The 24,353-nt window shown below is 38.4% G+C and overlaps 1 protein-coding gene across 4 annotated transcripts in view; it reads left to right on the top strand.

Moving 5' to 3' along the window:
• The window catches only part of kdm6a (lysine (K)-specific demethylase 6A), a 573,573-nt gene that overhangs the window by 423,711 nt on the left and 125,509 nt on the right, over positions 1-24,353 (top strand). For 2 of the 4 annotated variants that reach the window (XM_028799755.2, XM_028799753.2), the window contains 4 exons: positions 3,076-3,174; positions 3,311-3,530; positions 4,084-4,218; positions 5,327-5,467. In XM_028799755.2, the coding sequence (XP_028655588.1) occupies positions 3,076-3,174; positions 3,311-3,530; positions 4,084-4,218; positions 5,327-5,467 (595 nt within the window). The remainder of the gene's footprint in view (positions 1-3,075; positions 3,175-3,310; positions 3,531-4,083; positions 4,219-5,326; positions 5,468-24,353) is intronic. The other 2 variants (XM_028799757.2, XM_028799756.2) reach the window with 1 other exon arrangement.

Genomic DNA, 24,353 nt, shown 5'->3' with positions numbered 1-24,353 from the left:
GTTATATATTTTTGATTTTTTTAGAAAAATAAATTATACACAGAAACAGTAACTGTGTACTCATCCAAACCTTTACTTTCAAAATGATTTTTCATGCCAGTCCTTGGAACAATTTGGTTTACCACTAGATACAAATGCAGTTTACCCATCTTCTCCTGCTTTTTATTGTTGTTGCCCTAGAGAAGGTCAGTATATTGTTTATTTATATTTTGTTGCTGTAGCTTTTTTCTTACACTTCACATCTGGAATGAACTAAGTACATACATATATATTTTAATACCAGCTTCATCCAGATTAGGGTTACAGGGATGGGAACAATACCTTTGTTGGTAGCCTCTGGCACAGGGCAGGAAACAGGTAGCCCTAAACACAGAGCAAGTTATACACATACATGTACCTAAACCAGTGTTTCTGAGCCAATTTTAAGTAATAGGAGACCATCGTTGGCTCACAAGCATATGAAACATGTATATGCCCCCTCCCCCCCTCTTTTTACCCCCAATGCCAGTGAAAGGATTGACACAGCGTTGCAGAAGTTTTCTTCCTGTTTTTAATTATGCTCCCTTCAATCCCCTTGACCCATCCCATCCCCAAAAAGCCTCTCTCCTGTGCGGCTTGATGTTATTTCACTTTTGTAAATGTGCTTGCTTCTCATTTCCCATTGGTGGTGTTGGGGGAGTTGGTGGTGAAAAACAGCACAATTGGAAACAGAATAAAAAAAAAAAAGTACTATCTACACCTTTGGTGGATGGGATCAACAGGGGAATTAAAATTTGTTCTTGTTTGTTTGTTTTATTCTCCCTTTCTCCCTTATGCTCATGATACAGTGAGATTTGATCAGGCATTGAGAGAAGGGGCGGGTCCTCATGTGAAAGTTCGAGAAGCACAAGCACATCATGACAGTTACTTATTGGTACGCTAAGAGACATTGCCTGTGTACTCTTAAGTTGAAATTGAATGAACACTGCTCTGGTAACTAACATAGGGAGAATGTGCAACACACAGCCTCCGGGTTTGGTAATTGAACCTATGACACTTGAGCTGTAAAATGATGCAGCAGAGTCATACTAAGCAGTACTTACAAATAAAGCATGGCCTCGAGTCCTTCATCAAACATGTTGCTGTCAATAAAATGAAAACTTCCTTTAGAATCTGACTCCTGCTTTGTGAGGAATGATATGTAAAAGTGAGTAAAGATGAGAGGTTACATAGGCATTATATTTTTTGCCGTTTACATATAGCTGTGACTTATAGTAAAAATTATATATCATAAACAACTATACAGTCATGGCCGAAATTATCGGCACCCCTGGAATTTTCCCAAAAAATGCACCATTTCTCCCAGAAAATTGTTGCAATTACAAATGTTTTGGTATACACATGTTTATTTCCTTTATGTGCATTGGAACAACACAAAAAAATAGAGGAAAAAAAAAGCCAAATTTGTCATCATGTTACACTGAACTCCAAAAATGGGCCGGACAAAATTATTGGCACCCTTTCAAAATTGTGGGTAAATTGTTTTATTTCAAGCATATGATGCTCGTTTGAACTCACCTGTGGCAAGAAATAGGTGCTGGCAATATAGCAATCACACCTGAAGCCAGTTAAAATAGAGAAAAGTTGACTCAATCTTTCTGTTGTGTGTCTGAGTGTGCCACACTAAGCATGAAGAACAGAAAGAAGAGCAGAGAATTGTCTGAGGACTTGAGAACAATTTATAATTGCAGCAATTTTCTGGGAGAAATGGTGCATTTTCTGGGGAAATTCCAGGGGACCGATAATTTCGGCCATGATTGTACATCATTAGAACGCGCTGAACTTCGGCTGTCCAGTAGTAATTAGCCTTGTACAGTATGCAGCTCAAAGTAGGAGGAATATTTGATAAAAGCAGACTAACTCAGCTGTGATCCATTGCTTTCCTTGAGGTATGTGTGTGCAAAGCACATTTTAATAATGAAAGAGAGCAGACATCATGTAAAATTATATTTTGTTTGAAAGAATATACCATTGGATATGTATAAAAATGCCATTACTGCTTTTGATTGACTTGTCCATCTGTTGCATCATACACACAAAACTTTGAAGTATGGCAGTGCCCATTGGCTGAATCAACAATCAGTAGGGGTCAATTAAATTAGGTAAATTAGTTGCAGTGTTCCTTTACATGAGGTCTTATGGTAGTTGAACCAGTGCGTTTTTGTAGTGAACTTTCAGTTGCATATACGAAGACCAGCAAGTCAGTACTTGTTTTATCTGAACATAAGAGACAATTTGAATATTAACCTTTACGTTAAAGAAAGTGAGGTAATCTGCGGCGTCCTGTACAGCTACAGGATTACATATGGGAGAAATAAAGGCTACTTTAATGAACTCGGACCTTTTTAATTTGTGCTTTATTTAAAACTGGATACTGCTTGTGTTAGTTTGGTTCGTGAGCTAGTAATCATTATTTGAAATATTGAATTTTACAGTCCTAGTTTGATTATACCAGGGAATAAAATTGGCAGTTAAACTATAAAAATTACAATCTACTCTACTTTGAATTGCATGAGGCAGATTAGTATGTCATGCTACTATATATCCCTGCCACATCCATGTAGATAGAAAGACATGTTTTTGATTTTGATAAAGTTAAAACCGATCTGGCCTTTCACCCCAGAAACTACATCTCCAAATGCGTAATTTCAGTTTGAACATTGTCTGTATTTCTGTTTTCAAATGACTACCTTTCCAAAGAGAACCATACAAGTACAAGGCAAAAAAGAAATCCTGTACAATTTCTGACTTCCATTAAAATGTTTTTGACAGGATTAATTATATTTCAAAATAATTTCCTTGGCCCTAGAATTCCATTAAGCCAACTACATGTGTTACATATTTAGAGTTAAATTGAAGAAAACTCATTAAAATGCATTTGCATGGGCTTAAAATTTGGACGTCAAATTTTGTCAAAGAAATTTCAGTCATGTATTATATATAGACCATTCATTAAAAGTGTGCAAATGCTTGCCTGTGATGGTTTATAAAGTAAGGCTGTGTCTATTTTTTTTTCTTTTTTTCTTCTTTTAATAGGTGCTACTCAAGTATTGGAAAGGTTCAGGATGCATTCATCTCCTACCGGCAGTCCATCGATAAGTCAGAAGCAAGTGCAGATACTTGGTGTTCAATAGGGTAAGTATTATTTTAAATGTTAATTAGAAAATATATATCTACAGTTCTTGAAACATTTTGTAGTGCCTCCATTTATAAACATTTATCTATACATAAAGTATACATCTCTGAAAATATTTTTATTTTCCCCCTTTAGTGTATTGTATCAACAACAGAATCAGCCAATGGATGCTTTACAGGCATATATCTGTGCTGTTCAACTGGATCATGGACATGCTGCTGCTTGGATGGACTTGGGCACTCTGTATGAGTCTTGTAACCAGCCACAAGATGCAATTAAATGCTATGTTAATGCAACCCGAAGCAAATCATGTAGTAATACCTCTGCCCTCACAGCACGAATTAAATATTTACAGGTAGGAATGTGTTCCGTTACAGGGAGAAAATGGTAGAAAGATTGTCAAAGTGTTTGTAATGTATGTTAAACTTATTTTTGTAACATTCGCCATTAAATTGGATCACTTTTTTATTTATGTAACACAATCATGCATTATTTTGGCTGTATGAATTTCTGGGTGTTTTAGTCAATGTTGCATTGTGTAATCACAAAGACCCCACTGACAGGTGGCTGCATTGTATCACTTTTTTTTTTTGTCTTTTCAAGTTCTCTGTAACATGGTGAAATAAATTATCATTTTTTCATGTAAATGTTTTTGGAGAGCGCTTTGTCAAAGAGTAACTTGAGCATTCCCATATCATTTAGGCAGAACCAGTTTTCCGCTGAATTTCTGGCATTTTTCAAGAAGCTGGAAATCAGTTTCAAAAAGTTCACCTGAAAGCCATATATAAATAATACATTATCTATGATATTGGAAAAGTTTGTGAAGTGCCTTGCAGTTCAGTTATAGTAAATTAGATTTTCATATTTGGTAGATCCATATTAAATGTGTTTTACATAATTTTTCCTAGGCTCAGTTGTGTAACCTTCAACAAAGTAGTCAACAGAGTAAAAGTAAAATGCTTCCTAGTATTGAGGAGGCATGGAGCCTACCAATCCCTGCAGAACTTACCTCCAGACAGTGTGCCATGAACACAGCACAGCAGGTGAGAACAGTTAGATCATACTGTAGCTTCCCATCTAATAGGCCAGTTTAAGATTTAACTATTTAATGTTTGGTTATGTTTTGCCCTTACGTAAAAACACCTAGTGGCTTGCCCTTTTTTGTTGTTTTAGTGGAAATTTTAATGTGCAGTGTTATAAATATAAACAATATCATACTTAAGCATTTCTAACGGCTGTCCGTTTCAAACTACAATTTAGGTAGCTTTGATTGAAGATGTGGTGGTTTTCTGAGGCATACTTACTGTTTGTTGGGTCTCTTCCACGCCCCCTTTCCCATAAGAATAACATCAGCTTCTTTTCGTTTATTTTAAACAGCTAGGTGATGATGCATCACATCCCTTGTGTTGCTGTGCCTCCATCTATTCCCTTGCAGTTTAGTTCTGGAAAAAGTTTTTCCCTAACTTACAGAGTATTCTTACATTATTTCATTCCTAAGGTTTATTTATATACTTTGGCTGTTTTGTGTCTTTTTTTTCCTTAATTCCATACTAGCATTCATCAGCATTCAGTAAATTGTGTAATACCACCCATCCATAAGGTCAGCTGGTAGAATTTTTGTCATTAAGTTTTAAATAACTATGGATGATTGAACTCTAACTGATGTTTCTTTTGCCTTTGCATATCTCAGTGAATCTTTTTAATCTGTTTGTCCTCATACGTATGCGTACCTACATAGATAGTAACAGTTATTTTGTTTTATTTTAAAATGTAATAGTCTTACATTTCACAATAATTTAGTCCATTTCATGGATACTGTGTTGCTTTTTTAGTAGTGCAGCAGTAGTTCAGTGTTTGCATTAGAATGTATATAATTTTTCAAAGCCAGTTTAAATTCAACTTGTAATGCATTTCTATAGGTTTAAAGACTTTATAAATATATATTTTAAAGAGATTGATTCTCATATCAGAATTGTTTAAAATTTTGTAAAGCTGCATAAGCCAGAAGTTGAATTGTTGCATGCAACTTTAATTGTATTAATGTTTCAGATCTATTTTCAAATTGCTTTATAAATATATATTTTAAGCCTTAATCCATACTCATCATGAATGTGTTTTTTCCCTCCTTTTTTGTATTTATTCATGTTGTAGGCATGTAAACCTCATCATCAAAACAGTGAAGTAAGCGTAGGTCAGTCACAGATGCCACAGTCCCTACACATTGGTCCTTCTGCTCAGATTGATGACCAGTCTAGTCCTGCCAAGAGAAAAAGAACTTCAAGCCCAACAAAGGTACTTATTTTGTTTTCTGAAGCTACAAAGTGAAATGATTTAGTAATATAGAGTTTTGGTCAAGCAGGCATTTTAATGAGTAAAGTTACATATATATGACAAGATGTTTTTTTACATGTTTCATCTAATTATGGGACATGCACGAAATGTGACTGGTTCTTACTGGTTTTGTAAATGTCATTTGTCTCTTATTTAATTTTTTTTTCTTTCTTTTTTTATTGTTTTCTGTCAAACTCTATCAAAGCTTTTAAAAAAAACAAAAAAACCTGTTAGGAACTCATCATATTTCTCAATGTGCTACTATACATCTGAGGAGAATCCTTAAATTTGCTTTTAATAGCAACTTTTACTTGTTTCAGTTTGTGTACAGTATATCTGTCATGGCTTAACCCCTTAACCGCCCTCTGCCGGATATATCCGGCATCGTAGCTTTATTGCTGACGCCTTACTGCCGGAATTATCCGGCACATTTGCCTGTGGTTATGTGAATGCCTGGCGCGTAGTAGAACTGACAGTTTGGCGTGGGTATTATTACTACGTTGTATTTCGACAACTCTGCGGTTGTATTGGCCGCTCACGTGATGTGATTCGAAAGTGAAAGCTGTGAATATGGCGAAACGTAAACTGACTTCAAGTGAGGTTTTGCAGGCGATTTTGGACAGTAATTCTGATCATGATTGTAGCAGTTCTGAAGAAGATTTTAGTGACAATGATGATCAGCAACGTGCGCTGCATGATACTGTGAATGACGACGCATCGGATGATGGCGATGAGTGGGTGTATCCCCAGCATCTCAACTGGACTGCTGCCCGTTATCTGAGCCAGATATGAAAGATCCAAACCGTGACCACTTGTTCAAGCTACGTCCTTTGATTGACCATTTATTTGAAACATTTCAGCAGGTATTTCAGCAGGTAAATACTGCTTGAATAAATGTAAAGTAAAAAAACGAAAATTGTTCAGATTTCTCCTGGCATGGGGAATATTTAGGGAGTTGGCGGTTAAAGGGTTAAATATTGAACTTGAAAGAAAAATTCCTGTGTTACAAAATGATGGTAAAGCTAAAATGGTGCGTAAATGTGAAAACAAACTTCTGATCAGCCCTTTCAGTAATCCTAGTTATACACAGAGCTTACATTGCAAGTCACTACCCCAATTACATATTGTCACAGCTGAGAATTCTAGAAAAAAAGCATTTTGAAGTCATTGGTATCTGTCAGGCCACATTATAACAATCAAGTTCAGGGGTGGCCTTCTCTGACCCTGGAGAGCCGTGGTGGCTGCAGGTTTTTGTTCCAACTCAGTTGCTTAACGCTAGAATTCCTGAAGCCCATGAAAAGTGTTAAATCCCTTTGCACCTCTCCATCAGCTTCTTTTGTTTTGTAAACGCATCGATCAGCACAATCAAGCAGCCTGCTGTCCTATCCCCTGCCTTGACAGAGCTCAGCTCGGGCAAAAAGTTCTCCCAGCTCAAGCCAAGATTCCTTATCTGCGTGTGAGGTTCCTGAAGTTATATAGGATAAATAATACAGTATACTGTTATTTGGAATACAAGCATTTCATGTGTGTTCTGTGTCTATAAAGATCTGGGTAAGTGCAGGATGAAAGGAAATGCGAAGCAAGAAATGCTAAACACGTACCAAAAGCAGAAACTTTTTTCATGTTATGCTAATAATGATGTGAAGTGTATAATGTGTGAAGACTTGTGTCCAAATATCAAATAAACGTTTGCTTTTATTTAAGAATAAAGAAAAACATTTGATTTACATGTTTCTGTCAAATGAGTTAAAAACCCAAACTCAAATGTCAATCGACAGGGAGTTTATATATGTTCTTGAATAGTGCAGAGGTAAGAATCTCTGCCTTATAACCCAAAGGGTCCCGGGTTAGAGACTGGGTGCTCCGTGTTTTGAGTAGTGAGCTGCTATTATTATTTTTCTCTAATATAATAAAAACATACATTTGATTTGAGTCTGTAACACCCGATGTAAACTTTGGCTACTTATAAAAGTTAGTGCTCGTTTTTTTTATTATTCAGCTTTATTCTCTCAGTGACATTTACGTGGTACAACGAACTTGCCTCTCCCTCTCTGAGTTGGTGGCATTTATCTCCATTCTTTTCACAAGAGCAGCACTAAAGGTTTCAATACATCTTTATAATACCTGGCTGTTAATGCTTCTTCGTCGTTGGCCAAATCAGAACTTTTTCTTCTTTTATGTAATTGTTCTTTGTTTTTAAGGGATGGTGGTGTTTTGCTGTAATATTTCGATATTTCTTGAGTTTCTATAAAAATTATGCAGTAGACCCCCTCGAAGTCGCGGATTTTTCCTTAGAACCTATCTAATAATTGTTACCGGAAACCGCAGATATCCTCCGCAATTTTTGTGGCTTTTATCGTGGCAATACTGCACTGTAGAGAGACAAGGAACCAACTGTAGAGGAAAACATGGCTTGGGATGGTGAAAGTAGCCAATAGAATTTGAAACTGCAACTCCCAGCAGTCCCTGCAGTGGCTCTGATTGGTCTTCTGCTAAGGGTGCTGGGGCTGTTGGGGTTAAAGGATGTCAGCGCGGCTTTTATAAAGGGGGCTGGTGACCAAAAGAAAAATAAAAGTTTTTGTAATTTGTGTTACAAGTTCCTGTCTGCCTTCTGTTGGGTTACCTGTACTTACTCATTTTGTCCTGGTTCGTTTCGCGCGTCTGGATTGTCTGCCTGTGTACATGACGACTGTAAGTGGATTCATGGCCATCCTGCAAAGAAATGAGCACTCCTGAACCCGTCCACCCATCTTCACCATTTCAGGAACAAGCGGTAGGACTATCTTTACATTCCCATTCAGTGTGCGGATCTCTGGACTATCTATTTTCATCATTACATTTCGTCTGTTGCCGTTTTTCATGAACGTTTTTCATGGTTTACTCTGTGTGTTTTATTTGTGCTTTGTTGTATTTAATGTGTAATCGCCGTAAGGAGAACAGGGTTGATATCGTTGTTTTCATTTGTTTTCATTACATTCTTTATTTGATGTTTGATTACCGGTTTGCTTTGTTTTTGTCTCTGTTTGTGAGTGCGTGCGGGTCGGGCCAAGGCTGCGTGCGTCCCTGGAATCTCCACCATAAAAATAAATAAATCGCCATCTTCTCGACGGTGTGAATCTTAGCGGCACCAGACGGCTACAGTGTTATTCATTTCTCCTTGCTGCTGATTGACTGTGATGCATCCCCTGCTGAGTGTTCTTGTGTTTTCCGTTTTGTTTCTCTTAACCCTTAAACCACCACAACCAGCTATAGTCGTTTCCCAGTGCTCATTGTAAGCACGCAGGATCTGATCAGTCAGTGCCGTATGTTCGTTGAGCAGCCAACTCATGACCACTGCCAGCCCCTTGTGAGCAGGGGGGCTGAACGCACCCCTAAAAGACACATACGCTTCTCAAAAAACTCCTCTTAAAAAGTGCTGATAGCCTACTTTCACATTGCTCCCTTACTTGCTGGGCCTACTTGCGGCTGCTCTGTCGCATAATATGCTTCTCGCACGATGCTACTCATACTTAAAAACCTGAACGGCACCTGCCATTTTTGGCTGATTGCTTTGTTTCTCTATCCTCCCCCAGGCATCCTCTGCTCCTGTTGCGTGACCTGCTCTCATTGTGCTCCCCGCTCCCATTGTGCTCCCCTATGATGTTTGCCTATTCTTTTAATCGATAACTAACTGCATACTGAGCTCGTTTTACTTCTGAAAGAGACATGTTTTTTTGAAGTGTTTGAATAAAGTTCCTGTCTCTACAATCTCCTGTGTTTCTTTGCAATTCTGTGACTCAAGCATGACATCCTGCAGCACTGCAGCCTGACTGTCTCTGGGATTGAGCCGTTGCACTAGACTAGCGTGTAAGCATCAGCGCTTACCTCTGTGTGCTTGAGTGCAGCCAGTTCAAGCGCAGTGATTTACTGAGTTTCATCCATGGCGTCAGTTGCACCATGTACATGTTGTTCCAGTAGTTTTTTAAATAGTTTTTACAGTTCATTAGCAGTGTTTAAAATGATCAGTGTTGCAGTAGTTGTGATGCTCTTTGCATGAAAAAAAGTGTTCCATTAAAATTTCACTTTTTCTTTGTGAATTGCAACGTTTATTTTAAGTGCAGCAAAAAAGTATTTGGCGTTTGCATTAACCCCCAAGCATGTGGCAGTTTAAGAGTTAAAGCCCCAAGATTCCGGCGAATGGCCCTGCACCTTCTAAGGCTTCTGGCAATGAAAACACACTTGCATGAATTACAGTACATATATCGGTAACATCGGTATTTTATATTCTAGCACTGCAGGAGACATAGCAGTACAGTACTGTGCAGTATACGGGTTTACCTTTACATTCTTTTTTTTAGGTAATGTATTAAGCTGAGTTTGAAATTAAATTAAGTGTTTTGGGGGCATATTTAGGGTTTAAACTATAAAAATAGGCATTTTTTTTAACCACATCCACACAATTCGCAGGTTTTCTAGGAACGTAACTCCCGCAAATTTTGGGGGTTTACTGTATTTTCAAATTGGGACAAATCAAGTTTTAACTCTACCTCTCCTCGTATCTCTGTCGTTTAGCTCAGTTCTTACCTATCCACCTAGCAAGCTTGGAGCAACAAGAGGCATGATGGTAGATGCTAATTTAAACAAATCTGTACCACGTTGCACACCTTAACATAATACAACTTTTACCACACAGTTTGTATGACACCTTATAGACTTTATCCCTGCACTGAGCCTCATTAAGCGTATTTCATTTTACTTAGTTTGTCATTTTCTGTTAACATTTTCTGTTCAGTTCACATCTGCTGCTGTTTTTGGGGAGTTTTTGTTTGACACAATGAAAAGCAGATAAACTATTCCAAGGGTGTCAAACAGAATACATGTGGGCCTTTTCAAAGTTAACCACTTCATCACTTTTCACAATGGATTTTGGCTTTCTTAAAAACTTTACTTGCATTTCATATATAGGTTACATCCGCATATAATTTAACCATATTACATTAATACTTCTCATTTAAATGTTTCGCCAGTATCTGTTTATCTGTAAATCACAGCACACAATAGCTGCTAATCTCTAGTTAGAACAGAAACAGACTGCTTATAATAACCCAAGAAGAAAAAGTGTAAAGAAGGTGACATGCTACACTGCAATAAATTACTTTTAACTGTTTAGCATGATACTGGAAATGGGACAGTCTCATGAAGAAGATGATAGCTCAACTTCAAACACCCTAGAAATGCAACTTCATTCAGTTTTTAAAGCTGCAGAAGTGTTGGGACTGGCCACCCTTCCACAGCTCAGTGCACTGCTGCCACAACCTTACCAATTTTTTTTTTGTCGTTTCCAGTGACATTTTAGTGTTGTTATAGTAGTAATAATAATAATTCATTACATTTATATAGCTCTTTCCTCACTAAGAAAGCTCTTTAAATATAGAGTGGATATCCACTTGAACCACCACCAATGTGCACACCCACTTAGATGATGTAACAGGAGCCATTTTGCGCCAGTACGCTTAGCACACATTAGCTGTTAGGTGGTTAAAAGGTGAGTGATAATCATCCCCTGTTTCTAATTGTATAATTAAGAGGCTAGAATGACTAGGCCGTGGTAGACAATTTATCCAGGATATACAGTACTTTTTACAAAGAATGCTCAGGGATCGTTTATGACTAGAGAGTCGGCACCTTGGTTTTATATCTTTTCCAAAGGACGGCTCAATTTTTACAACACAGTGTCCCTGTCGCTGCACCAGTACATTGGTATCCACATTACGACCACAGAGTAATCACCCCCTGCTGGCCTTGCGAACACCTCTTTCAGCAGCAACACAGGCTTTTCCTGGTTGGTCTCTCCTCCAAGTACTGGCCAGACCCAATGATGTTTAGCTTCAGGTAGATTAGCTGTTTGTTAGTGGTATTTAGATTTCCAATCACTTTCCATTTCTGACCTGCTCTGAATGTGATCTGTGTGATCCATCGCCAGTGTGTTTACATCTGTTTTTTTTTTGTTTTTTTTAATACATTTGTTTAATGCCAGGTCCTTTATATTTTCTTCTTCTCTTCCATATGGCTTTTACCTGAAAGGAGGTTTGTTACAACTGATTGATATGAAATATCACTTCAACAGATGCAGACTGGACACAATCAAAACTAGCCACAGGTCATTCACTTATATTCTGGTGTATTCTTGGGGTGTAGTACATTGAATACCAAAAAACATAAAGCTGACATTAGCCAAGAAGCGCACAAGCTAGACTCCTTCACATTCAATCCTCTTAACAATGCCTGTTACAGATGTCACAATTGTAATTTAGAAATGAGTGTGACATCAAGTAAAAAGCTGAAAATTTACCACTTTTATGTGGAGTGGAAGGAAGACTTCATTTTCAGACACTTCATAAAGATAACAACAACTATTTCCCTGCCAGAAGTGAGCTTAGAAAGAAAAAGTTAAAATTGGAATCATAGTTAATCAGCCAACAATCACTTTTTACAGAGACAAGCACAGCAGCAAAGGTCAGCCATGGAAGCATCATTCTAGATGAGTCATATTATTATTAAATGTTTAAAAAAAAAAAAAAAATTCCAAAAAACAGAAATCATAAAAGAGGATTCTGTTGAGGCAGTAGTGTCCACTATTAAATCCATTCAGTTATCTTGACATTGCAAGTTAATGGTTGATGATTTGATGCAGCATCTTTGAAAGGATATAGCAAACTTTTAGTGTTTCTTATTCTAGTTAGATGAGTCAATGGACCTAAGCGATACAGCAGATTTGTGCATCTTCATTAGGATGGTATTTAAAGATATGACAACAAAAGTGAAACTGCTAACAGTTTTACCAGTGAAAGAACACACTTCAGGTTGGGACATTTTTTTGGTCACTCAAAGACTTTGGCAGTTGTATATTATTACCAATTTCTAAATTGGTTACCACTGATGGAGGTCTTGCAATGATGTGCCGTTATAACAGATTCATTGCCAAATGTGAGTAGGAGGAAACATTTCCCACATACCTTAATTATCACTGCATAATATAATGTTATTTGTGAAATTGCTGAACATGAAAGAGGATGTGGATATGTTAGTGAAAAATTGCCTGTTCCATTTGGGCAAAATCCTTTCAAAAAGATATGTTTATCTAGAGGTAGCTGACACAAAGCATAGACAGAGATCTGTTGCTGTGCACTGATGTCATTTGGTTACATTGGGATAAAATCTTGCATCTATTTAGAGAGCTGCTGTCTGAGATAAAGGAGTTTCTCCTAGTTACAAAAAATGCAAAATACAGACAATTTGAAGACAACCATTGACTTTTAGAGTTGCCATTTCTAATTGATTTGACCAAATTTTAATTGAGGTAAATTTAGAGCTGCAAGGTAAAGAGAAAATTGGTTGACATAATCCGCTTTCGTGTGAAAAGTACAGTTGCATTCCTCAAAGCTACATTTGCATGGATTCAGCTAGTGCTTCAAGTTTTGTTTTTTTGGAACTTTCTGGAATATTTTTTCTCAAATATTTTCAGTCCATGGGTGGTTGAATCCATGAATGCGGAATTGTTGTTTACAGAGGGACCACTGTATTTTCACAGGTTTTATAGTTTATTTTTATTTTTTATAGAATTTAAAATTAAAAACTTGTCATATAAAGTGAAGTACTAACTAAGTGAAGAATTAAAGAACCCATATCTGCAAAGATTAAAAAAAAAAAAATTGTCAGTAAAAAAAAAGTCAACGTATTACAAACCAGGATTTACGCAATTGAGCAGTCATAGTCAGAGTTTCAGTTGCATTGCTGGAGGCGCCATTAATCCATGTAATGGACAATTCAAAATGTTTTAAATTTTGGAAGAATTGCTGGCAATTGCTTATAATAAAGACTTTGGCATAGTAAAGCACTTGGGCACATTGGCCTGGGAGGCAAGAATTAATTTGGCTGCTAAAGTACCAAGAGACAATTATTTATGTTTAGGAGGTTTAAGTGGAAGCATAGAGATGAGTAAAAGAAGAAAATCTTGAGGCAACATCGGAATATTTAAAGAAAGAAAACAATATAGCAAGTGACATACTATACATGGGTTATAAAAGAAAAGTCAAGAGGGTAGTGCCAGGTTAGCCAAGGGGACATAATTGACAAAGAGAATCAGCAACGGAGGTAATCACGTGGTGCTCTCAACAAATAGGATACAGTTTATTGTGGAGAGTACGGATTTCTTGAGCAAAACCTTGTATTGGAGAAAATAGTGTCACATGAGAGAGGGGTAAAGAGAGAGGAGAAATATCTGTGGTCCAAAGAGAAATCCTGGACAGAGGTTTGGAAAATGTTTGCAATGACAAAGTAGAGAGTACAAAGAGGTTTTTTTTTTTTTTTCTTCTTTCCTTCCATGGGGGAGAGGGAACAAAATAGTGAATGTTTTGGTAGAGGGGTGATCAGAGAAATTTCACATGTTCTGAATATTGATTCAAGTTGTAGGCAGAAAAAGAAACTAGAACATGGTGAATTAAAATGAGCTTGTAAAGACAGAAGCATCATAAGACTTGAACAAGCAAACAAATCCAGCAGTGCACCAATTTCTGTACACTGACTAAAATGAAATACAATTCTCTGGCCGCCTATTGTGAAAGTGGATTATGAAATACTAGACAAAGAGCCCGTTTCGACAATGTAAGATGAAACGGGCACGAGTTTGTGTCAGCAGTGTATGAAGAACAAATGATAAGTTACGAAGAAGTTGTTTTATAATGATTGTAGTCCGTTTTACTCATTACTGTACAGGCTTGTACAGTTAGTTGATGAATTTTCCAGGCCTATAGTATAATATTGAATGATGAATGTTCCAGTACAATATGGAATAGTAATAAGTATAAATCCGCCGCCTGCCGCGATGTTGGGGTTGAATGTCGGTCTTGTAAGGTTTTTCGGGCGACTGCGCATTCGGCTTCGGACGGACAGACGTGAATGAGTGAGTGAGGAGGCAGGCGAATTATGTATTAGATGGGAGTGTAAGAGAGCCACTTTCCAAAAGTCAGGCCAGTATTTAGTAGAAGGGGAAAGTGGCAGAATAGAGTTCATGAAATTAAAACAGGGTATAATTTATTTTGCTAATGGCAAGATGGGATTGAAAAGAAAAAGTTTGAACCATTTGGTAATGGTGACTTGCACATCTGTGAAGATGCAACAGTAGTTGTTAGATGATATGCCTGAGACTAAGGAAATAATATCAACTCCTAAATATCTTTGACCACTTGCTATATAACTAAAGTTTGAAACTGTAATGTGCGTCAGAAAATGTTAATTATAGATGGATAGAGTCATACAAGGGGCTACTGGAAAGGCTGCCACTCGCGGCAGCGCCTGAGTCATAAATGATGAATTATGGATGGCAGTTGCATGCTCTGTCTCTTTCTAATGGGGAATGTATTTGAGATATAAATTAGACAAGAGGACCATTTTAAATAATTTTGGTCATATTTGCAAATGCCCCACCAAATAAAGGCCATTCTGTTTATGTCTTACCATAAGAATTGTCAGTTGATGCAATCAAAAACCTAGAGACAAAAACTTTATTCAAACACTGCAAACAAACAAGTCTCTTTCAGAAGTGATCCAGGCTCTGTGTGTACCCGTAGGGCACAGCTCTGTCTCTCAGTAAAAAGAATAGAAAACCTTCCTCTTCATAAGGGTGTGCCATGGAAGCGGAAGCCCCAACAGTAGCAGAAAATATTGAGGAGTTGGTGAAGAGAAACAAGGCAGTGAGACAAAAGGACAGCTGTAGTACAGGCTTTTAAATGTTCAAAGCGCCGCAAGAGATGCAGATCATGCGGCACGGCAGCAGCAACAAGCCTGCAGCTGATCTATCTATCTATCTATCTATCTATCTATCTATCTATCTATCTATCTATCTATCTATCTATCTATCTATCTATCTATCTATCTATCTATCTAAATAAACTCTATTTGTTTCCCATTGAAGCACCGTTTAAGAGGGGTTTCAGAGGAGCGACCACATCTCCTTGGGGGTCCATTCAGCCTGTTCACAGCATGTTATCAGAGGCTAACTGTGACTTTCTGTAAGCAAGTGGGCAGGACTTTAACTAATAATTTTACATTTGTATTAATGAAAGATAGCTCTATAACTCTGACAAGGTTTACCTCACTTTTTAAAGTAGAGCAATAACTGCTATATTCTAGGGGTTAGATTTGCTGGAAGTGGAGGCCTTACTAATCATCTCAAAGAGGGTAATGTATCAATGTTTCCAGAATGCAGAAATTAACTCAGGTAGGAGCCCATCCATCCCTGGGGCCTTGCCTGTACTCAGTCTTAACGCCTCTTTAAGTTCAGCCACAGGGAAATAGAAGGTTGTTGAGGAATGTTGTTAATAGGTAGTTTAGAGTAATACTCTAAACATGAATTATTGATTGTATCAAATAATTTCTAAATAAAGTCAGATTTTGTGTAAATTGAAGATGCCAAGGTAAAGGAGGCCGTTTTCTTGATCCTAGAAGACAACCGCCAGCTTGGCTCGGCCCCAGAGGCATAACTGTTCCTAGTACAATGGGTTAAGAATTCAGCGCTTTCAATTTAAAGGCTAAAAATTTGAGATTACTGTTGAAAAGGTGAACAAAACTGTGCCATCATCATTCTCATGTTTAGTCCATCACTTAATCATCAATTGCTCTAACGTGTCAATTACATTTTTACAAGCCAATTCTTGCATTTTATTATCAGACTGTCTCCAGTCTATATCTGGCATAATCTGGTTTTTAGGACGAGCTTTTGGCAGTGGGCCAGTGTGTCTGGTTTCCTGACACAGATTAACTGTGTTAGGCATATTTGAACATTATGTAACCATTAATGATGACAGACACACAAGTCATGAACTGAGCAAATGGTCAAATTGGGCACATTTAATTTATAAATCTAACATTTTTGTACCCAATCCATTTGGGCAAAACTGATTTTTGAGAACTTGGACAACTAAATTCATTTTTTATAACTGAAAATTGTTCATTTAAAAATGTTAGAAAATTGAAAGGCTTTTAAATTTTGCTCGGATTTCATTTACATTTCCTTTACGTTTTATTTGTGATCTGCTGTTGCTTTCTCCTCAGATAAATATAAAATGTAGGTTATCTGTGGCATTGTGAATTACTTTTTCACAAATAGTTTTAAATGGAAGTGCAGTAACATATTTATGGGCTTTGTTAAACGTATCTATTGTTATTCTTAAAAGTTGTTTGTATGTGTCTATTTTCTTCGAATGAGCGCCAAAATTGTGTTTTTTTTTAATAGTTTTTAAATTGTGTGTTTTCTTACCTTTCCGACATTGATGAATGAATAAGGAAATTTGGCCTCTGTCCCACCACATATGTATACCCCAAAGAAACAGCAGGTTTCTACACACTTTTATCAACTTGAGTCAGATATAAAAGAAAAAAAATGCTTCAGTTACACCTTATTCTAGGAGTGCCAATTATTGTGTCAAATGTTTTGTTAAAATATTTTTTTCTTGTTGAGATCAGTTATTTCTTTTTTCAGAATAAATTTACTTCAGTTAAAGGTTGGCTTTCTGTCATTTCTTACAGTGAGAGATTAAGGTAATTCAGTAGAAGGTGAATTTTGTTTTACAACCCCTTTTACTCATGTTTACCAAGGTGCCAATAATTTCTGTCATTACAGTCTAGTAGGCTTGGGCGGTAATATGGTATCCCGCGGGATCTAAAAATAGCAACGGTATCAGTTTCAGTACCGTTATACCGTCATAAAAACAATGCACTTATATGGGAGACAAGGATTAAATATTAAATATAATTTATTTAATGCCTAAAAATGCGTATGCGTGGTTGTCATCACGTGACAGCATGGAGGAGAAAGAGAGAGGTGGGGAAAGATGGCGAGTCGTGCACCAAGTGACCTGGTCTCGAAAAAGAACACAACTTCTGCAGTTTGGCAGTATTTCGGGTTTCGACAGAACGAGAAGGGAGAGGCGATAAATACGGACGAGGCAATTTGCAAATTGTGCAAAAAAAGGTGACCGCGAGAGATGGAAATACCTCGAACCTAAGGTCGCATATACGAAACCACCATCCACTCACTGCTGCGAGGATGGACCCAAGTTCACTCAGTGCAACAGTTTCAACGCCTCCCGATGCAGGACCAACAACATCTAGGTCCACCGCCAGTACGCAGCCGACGATAATGGGGGCCTTCGGGTAAGCAACAAAGTACAAAAGGGACAGTGTCCGTTGGAAAACCTGTACTGATGCAGTGACAAAATACTTGGCGAAGGAAATGGTCTCTTTCCACACAGTGGAAAAAAAGTCCTTTACGGACATGGTAAAGGTCCTAGATGCCCAGTACGAGCTGCCTGGACAGAAATATTTCTCACAAACAGCCGTCCCACATTTATATAGTAAAGTTAGAGACAATGTTCAAGTGCTGCTGTCAGCGGCAGACAGTTATTCCTTAACAACTGACATGTGGTCGTCAGTTAACATGACACCATATATGTCTCTGACTGTCCATACTATTACACCTGACTGGAAACTTGAATCCAAATGCCTCCAAACTACGTATTTTCCTGAGAGTCATACAGCGGACAATCTTGCTGCTGTGCTCAGAGCTGCACTTCAGGAATGGCAACTTGATGAGAAAAAACTTTCAGCCATAACCACTGACAACGCTGCCAACATTCATGCCGCAATCAAGTCCCTGCATTGGCCGTGGCTATACTGCTTCGGTCACAATCTAAACTTGGCTGTCACAAATGGATTGCATGACCAGAGGCAAAAAACCGAGCGTGCCCTCGGACTATGCTGTAATATTGTCGGGGCCTTTTCACACAGCTGGCAACGTAAGCATAAACTCCACAAGAAGCAAGTGGACTTGGGACTCCCAAAACATAGTCTCATAACGGTAAACATAAAACGTGCAGAGTTCCTCAGGGGCAGGGGCTCAAATATAAAAAAAAAGGAGCATATATATATATATATATATAATATGCTTTGCATCACATAAATAAATTATATTGAAAAGTAGGCTATATTAAAATAGAAAACCATTTTTTAAATTGTAATTTTTTTCCTGTATTTTTTATCAAATAAGTGCAGGCTTGATGCACATAAGGGACTTATTTAGCCTAAAATTAATGTGCATGCAAATTTGACCAAATCGAATAATATACATTAATGGACTTATTTATTTATGCATTCATTCGTTTATTTATGCCTATTTATTCATTCATTTGTTTATTTAGGCCTATTCATTCATTTAATCATTTATTCATCATTCATTAATTCATCCATCCATCCATCCGTCGGCAGGACTGCGCAACTCGCTGGGGCTCCAAACTGGCAGTGGTGGAGCGCATCCTGATGACAGAAGGAGCAGCCTGTCCCTGACCTGGCAGGACATGGACGTCTTGAAAGCTGTTCACGAAGCACTGAAACCAGTCGGTGACTTCACTGATATTTTGTCAGGAGAAAATTATGTGACCAGTTCCTGTATCCTCCCCATACTACAGCTGTGCAGGGACAATGTGTTAGGTGCGTCAGAAAATGACCTCCAGCTAACAAAGTCAATAAAAACTGGAATTCTAACAAAGCTGGAGGCCAAGTATGAATCCAATTCAGTGCGCAAAATATTGCAAAAATGCACTTTCCTCGACCCTCGTTACCGTGGAGGATATGAGACGGATGACAACGCATTGGCTGAGACCAAGGCTGAATTACAGGCTGAGATCGTGAGCTTAGAGGCAGCAGGTCCAGTGGCCATCAGAGTGGAAGAGGGAGAGGCGCAACCTGCACCCTCACGAAAAAAGATGACTCTGGGAAGTATGCTGCAAAAAAAATCTGATGCAATGGCAGGTCCCGTCGGCATCGGCACCGTAGAGGACCGAGTCGGAGCTGAAATAACAGCCTACTGTTTGGAGCCAGTTACTCAAGGAGACGAGGACCCACTTCTCTGGTGGAAAAATGCTGCCGGGCGTTTTCCCCAGATGTTGCGAGTGGCACGAAAGTACCTGTGCGTCTGTGCCACAAGCACACCATCGGAGCGGGTTTTCAGCACCGCAGGTAAAGTTGTCGGTCCACAATGTGCCCTGTTAAAGCCGGACAAAGTAAACATGCTGGTTTTTCTAGCGAAAAATCTTGACTAGATTGATGCCACTTGCCATTCGTTCCTGTTCGCACTGTGTTTATTTTTATTTATTTAATTGATTCAGGTATTTTTATTTGGTTTACGTTAAAAACAATATTGGAAAGAAGACTGGAAAGAAGTTTTTGTTTAGGACTATTGCTTTGCAATACTTTTTATAATATGGATGATGTTTATGTTAATTCAACTCTGGTTGACTGTTGTGGGTCTATTTGCACTTTTTTATAAGCTGCTCTTCTTTGTTATTAAAAGTTGTTCAGGCGGTGTGATTTAATTTAATTGATTTATGTGCGCGTCTCCGCGCGAAAACTGTTCTGGATGTTTGTTAATTTAATTCTGTTTGACTGTTGTATTTGCACTTTTTTATAAACTGCTATTTGTTGCTAATAAAAGTTGTTAATATTGTTCTGCATGTTATTTTGTTATTGTTTCAGTATTAGTGTTTGATATTCAGTTTCTGAAGGTTTAGGCACAAGCCAAAAGTTTGGTGACGCTGTCTGAGCCTTACGTCACATTTTTTTTATTATTCACGGTAATACCGTATACCGAGGTAAAATAGGGAGGAGGTTTGACGGTATCAAAATTTGGATACCGCCCAACCTTACAGTCTAGTAAAAATAAATTTTGAAAAATCTCATAAGGTACTATACTGTAGATGTTTACATATTAACTCTTTTAGGGCGGATGTCGACTTTTGTCGACAGGTGGGGTTGAGGGCGCAAAAGTCGACATCCAGGGGTAGAGGGTGACAATCAGCTGTTAATAGCGATAAAACTCACTATTACGTCACAAGCATTCCCTCTCTGCTCATAGGAATGTTAGACTCATTGACTCGGCATCTAATCCTTGCGTGTGTGTGTGAGATGGCATCGACATCTCACAAGGAAGCGAAGCGAGTGCAGAAAAGAAAATACTCAGCAGATGATGTTTTGCACATTATCACTGAGTCGGACTCTGATTTTTCAGAATCTGGTTTTGTTGACAGTGATCAGGAGATCGAGCAAGAGAGTGAGAAACTGGCATCAGCTGATCAGACACCAGCCGATGCCACCCCATCTGATCGGCTGCCAGCTGAGCACATTCGTGCAGCCAACGCACCTACGGCATGGTTCGTGTGGGAGGAATACCCAGACATTGATCCGTGGGAGCCAAACTGGCTACCGGACTTCACAAGACAGCATGGCTTGCTGTTGGACACGACAGATTACCAACCGCTGGACTACTTCAGGCTGCTCTCTCCTGATGCTGCTTTTCAGCTACTGTCAGACGAGACAAACAGGAATGTACAGCAATTTTTTGAATCACGGGCTGCGCTTAAACAGCATTCTCGTTTTTCAAAGTATAAACCCATAGCAAAAGGGCTTTGTGGCATTATAAAGAGATGGGACTAGACTGGTGATATAACTATAGGGAGCATTGGTCCAAACAAGCTTTGTCCCCTGGTGGCTTTGAACAGGTTATACCACGTGATAAGTACATGCAGCTGCCAAGTTTTGTTCACTCCTGTGATAACCAGAAGCAAATCCCAAGGGGTGAGCCAGGCTATAACCCCATGTATAAAGTTCAGCCCCTGCTTGACATTGTGGAACCAACATATAAACAATTTTATCAGTCTGGCTGTGATTTGTCTGTGCATGAATCTATGATAAAATAAAAGGGACACCTTTTTTTCTGACAATATATGCCAGACAAGCCCACAAAGTATGGCATAAAGGATTTTGTACTGGCAGAAGAAAACACTGGTTTCTGCCTGAAAGTAATTACATATACAGGAAAGTATTTCTTTCAAAGAGAGAACTGTCCCTTGACAAGTCAGGTTGTGCTGGAGCTGCTTCAGGGCTATGAACATTTGGGTCATGTTGTGTACATGGACAATTTTTATACATGCCCAGAATTGTTCATGCAGCTACAGAATAGGGGAAGTGAAGCTTGTGACACAGTGAGGGTGAACAGGAGACACGGGCCTTCACAGTTGAAGCCATACAGGCTATAGAGGAAAAGAGATGACAGTCCAGTTTTCATATGGGCGGAAAACTTGGTGGCATTGGCATGGCACTATGTCAAATGGGTGACTTGTCTCTGCAGTACACACTAACAGTATATGTGAGAAAGTGCAGCAACAGACAATTGAAAAGGAGGCACCAATGCAACATATATTGTAAGCAGTGCAATGTGGCAATACATGCAATTGGCTGCTTTGAGCGATATCATACTTTGCAGGACTTTGCTGTTTAACATGTATGTGAAATCATATAGTATGCAGGCTCATACAACATGCAAGACAGTAACATTTCTCAAAAGTAAATATTTTTTGCTGATTTGATATGTTAAACAATAATGTGTTCTTTTTTTAAAAGAAAGTTAGTTTCCGGAAAAATATTCAGCCGTGGGAGAAAAGAAACAAACAAATTAGCCCTAAAAGAGTTAAATACTATGTTTACATTGTAAACAACAAATTTGTGTTACTTTTTGTAGTAAAAAACAGACTTTATTCTCTTATAGCAGATTTTCATAAATTGTAGGTTGTGACCTACATTGGATTACAGCCATGATTGTGTAGTAAAATTATCCAAATTTGTCCAAGTACAAATTCTGTTGTGAGTGATATCCTGCTCTCTATTTGGCATACTTTCTTGAGGTAGTATACAATCTGATTCACTGAATATAAACAACGCTGTTAATTTACCATACAGAGCTTGTCGTTTCTCTGGTGTGAAAATAGAAATAGGGGAGAAAGGACTAAATGACACAGACAAGCTTGTGAGGCACAGGAATGTGACTATTTTTAAGGTGGTGTGGGTGGGGTATGTTTGGGGTCTATATTATGAAATTGCAATGTTTTATATTAAATACAGTTTCAGTGGTTAGGTATAACTGGTTGGTGCTTCATCGTGTGTTTGCTGTTAAGTAAATATAGAATCTAACAGAAGTGCAAGGTAGAATTTATATTAAGTTTAAAGCTCCTCAATGAGTATAAATTCCTTCTCTTCACACTATTTTAAAATGGCTTGATAAATATCGGTCTACTGATAGTAAAGAACATTTTTGCTGGACCATTGAACTGTTTAAAGAACACCAGAAATTTTGGAAAAATAGTGTGACAGGCTGTAGAGTGGAGTTCACCTTTCAATGCAGCTTCAAGTCAATAGCACTAAACACTTCAGACTGCACTATTTATTGAATTCTTTATTAAGATTTATTCTATCACTTGCTTTCTTTTTTAACTTTTTTTTTCTAGTTTGTCTATGAAGTAATTTGTTGTGTAAGTTCCAGTTGAGTGTATGCAATGTTATTTTCTTGAAATAAAATTTAACAAAGGATTTATTCTTTCACCCATATATAATACAAATAGTGCATACAGTTTTAGGAATAATTTGGCTACAGTGGGGCAAAAAAGTATTTAGTCAGCCACCAATTGTGCAAGTTTTCCCACTTAAAAAGATGAGAGAGGCCTGTAATTTTCATCATAGGTATACCTCAACTATGAGAGACAAAATGAGAAAAAAAAATCCAGAAAATCACATTCTGATTTTTGAAGAATTTATTTGCAAATTATGGTGGAAAAAAAGTATTTGGTCAATAACAAAAGTTAATCTCAATACTTTGTTATATACCCTTTGTTGGCAATGACAGAGGTCAAACGTTTTCTGTAAGTCTTCACAAGGTTTTCACACACTGTTGCTGGTATTTTGGCCCATTCCTCCATGCAGATCTCCTCTAGAGCAGTGATGTTTTGGGGCTGTCGCTGGGCAACACGGACTTTCAACTCCCTCCAAAGATTTTCTATGGGGTTGAGATCTGGAGACTGGCTAGGCCACTCCAGGACCTTGAAATGCTTCTTACGAAGCTACTCCTTCGTTACCCGGGCGGTGTGTTTGGGATCATTGTCATGCTGAAAGACCCAGCCACGTTTCATCTTCAATGCCCTTGCTGATGGAAGGAGGTTTTCACTCAAAATCTGACGATACATGGCCCCATTCATTCTTTCCTTTACACGGATCAGTCGTCCTGGTCCCTTTGCAGAAAAACAGCCCCAAAGCATGATGTTTCCACCCCCATGCTTTACAGTAGGTATGGTGTTCTTTGGATGCAACTCAGCATTCTTTCTCCTCCAAACACGATGAGTAGAGTTTTTTCATCTGACCATATGACATTCTCCCAATCCTCTTCTGGATCATCCAAATGCTCTCTAGAAAACTTCAGACGGGCCTGCACATGTACTGGCTTAAGCAGGGGGACACATCTGAAACTGCAGGATTTGAGTCCCTGGCGGCGTAGTGTGTTACTGATGGTAGCCTTTGTTACTTTAGTCCCAGCTCTTTGCAGATCATTTACTAGGTCCCCCCGTGTGGTTCTGGGATTTTTGCTCACTGTTCTTGTGATCATTTTGACCCCACGGGGTGAGATCTTGCGTGGAGCCCCAGATCGAGGGAGATTATCAGTGGTCTTGTATGTCTTCCATTTTCTAATAATTGCTCCCACAGTTGATTTCTTCACACCAAGCTGCTTACCTATTGCAGATTCAGTCTTCCCAGCCTGGTGCAGGTCTACAATTTTGTTTCTGGTGTCCTTTGACAGCTCTTTGGTCTTGGCCATAGTGGAGTTTGGAGTGTGACTGTTTGAGGTTGTGGACAGGTGTCTTTTATATTGATAACGAGTTCGAACAGGTCCCATTAATACAGGTAATGAGTGGAGGACAGAGGAGCCTCTTAC

The sequence above is a fragment of the Erpetoichthys calabaricus genome, chromosome 4, assembly GCF_900747795.2.
Source record: "Erpetoichthys calabaricus chromosome 4, fErpCal1.3, whole genome shotgun sequence".
Taxonomy (NCBI): Eukaryota; Metazoa; Chordata; class Cladistia; order Polypteriformes; family Polypteridae; genus Erpetoichthys; species Erpetoichthys calabaricus.
Note: the sequence above shows the minus strand (reverse complement) of the source record. Positions and strands in the feature narration are given on the sequence as shown.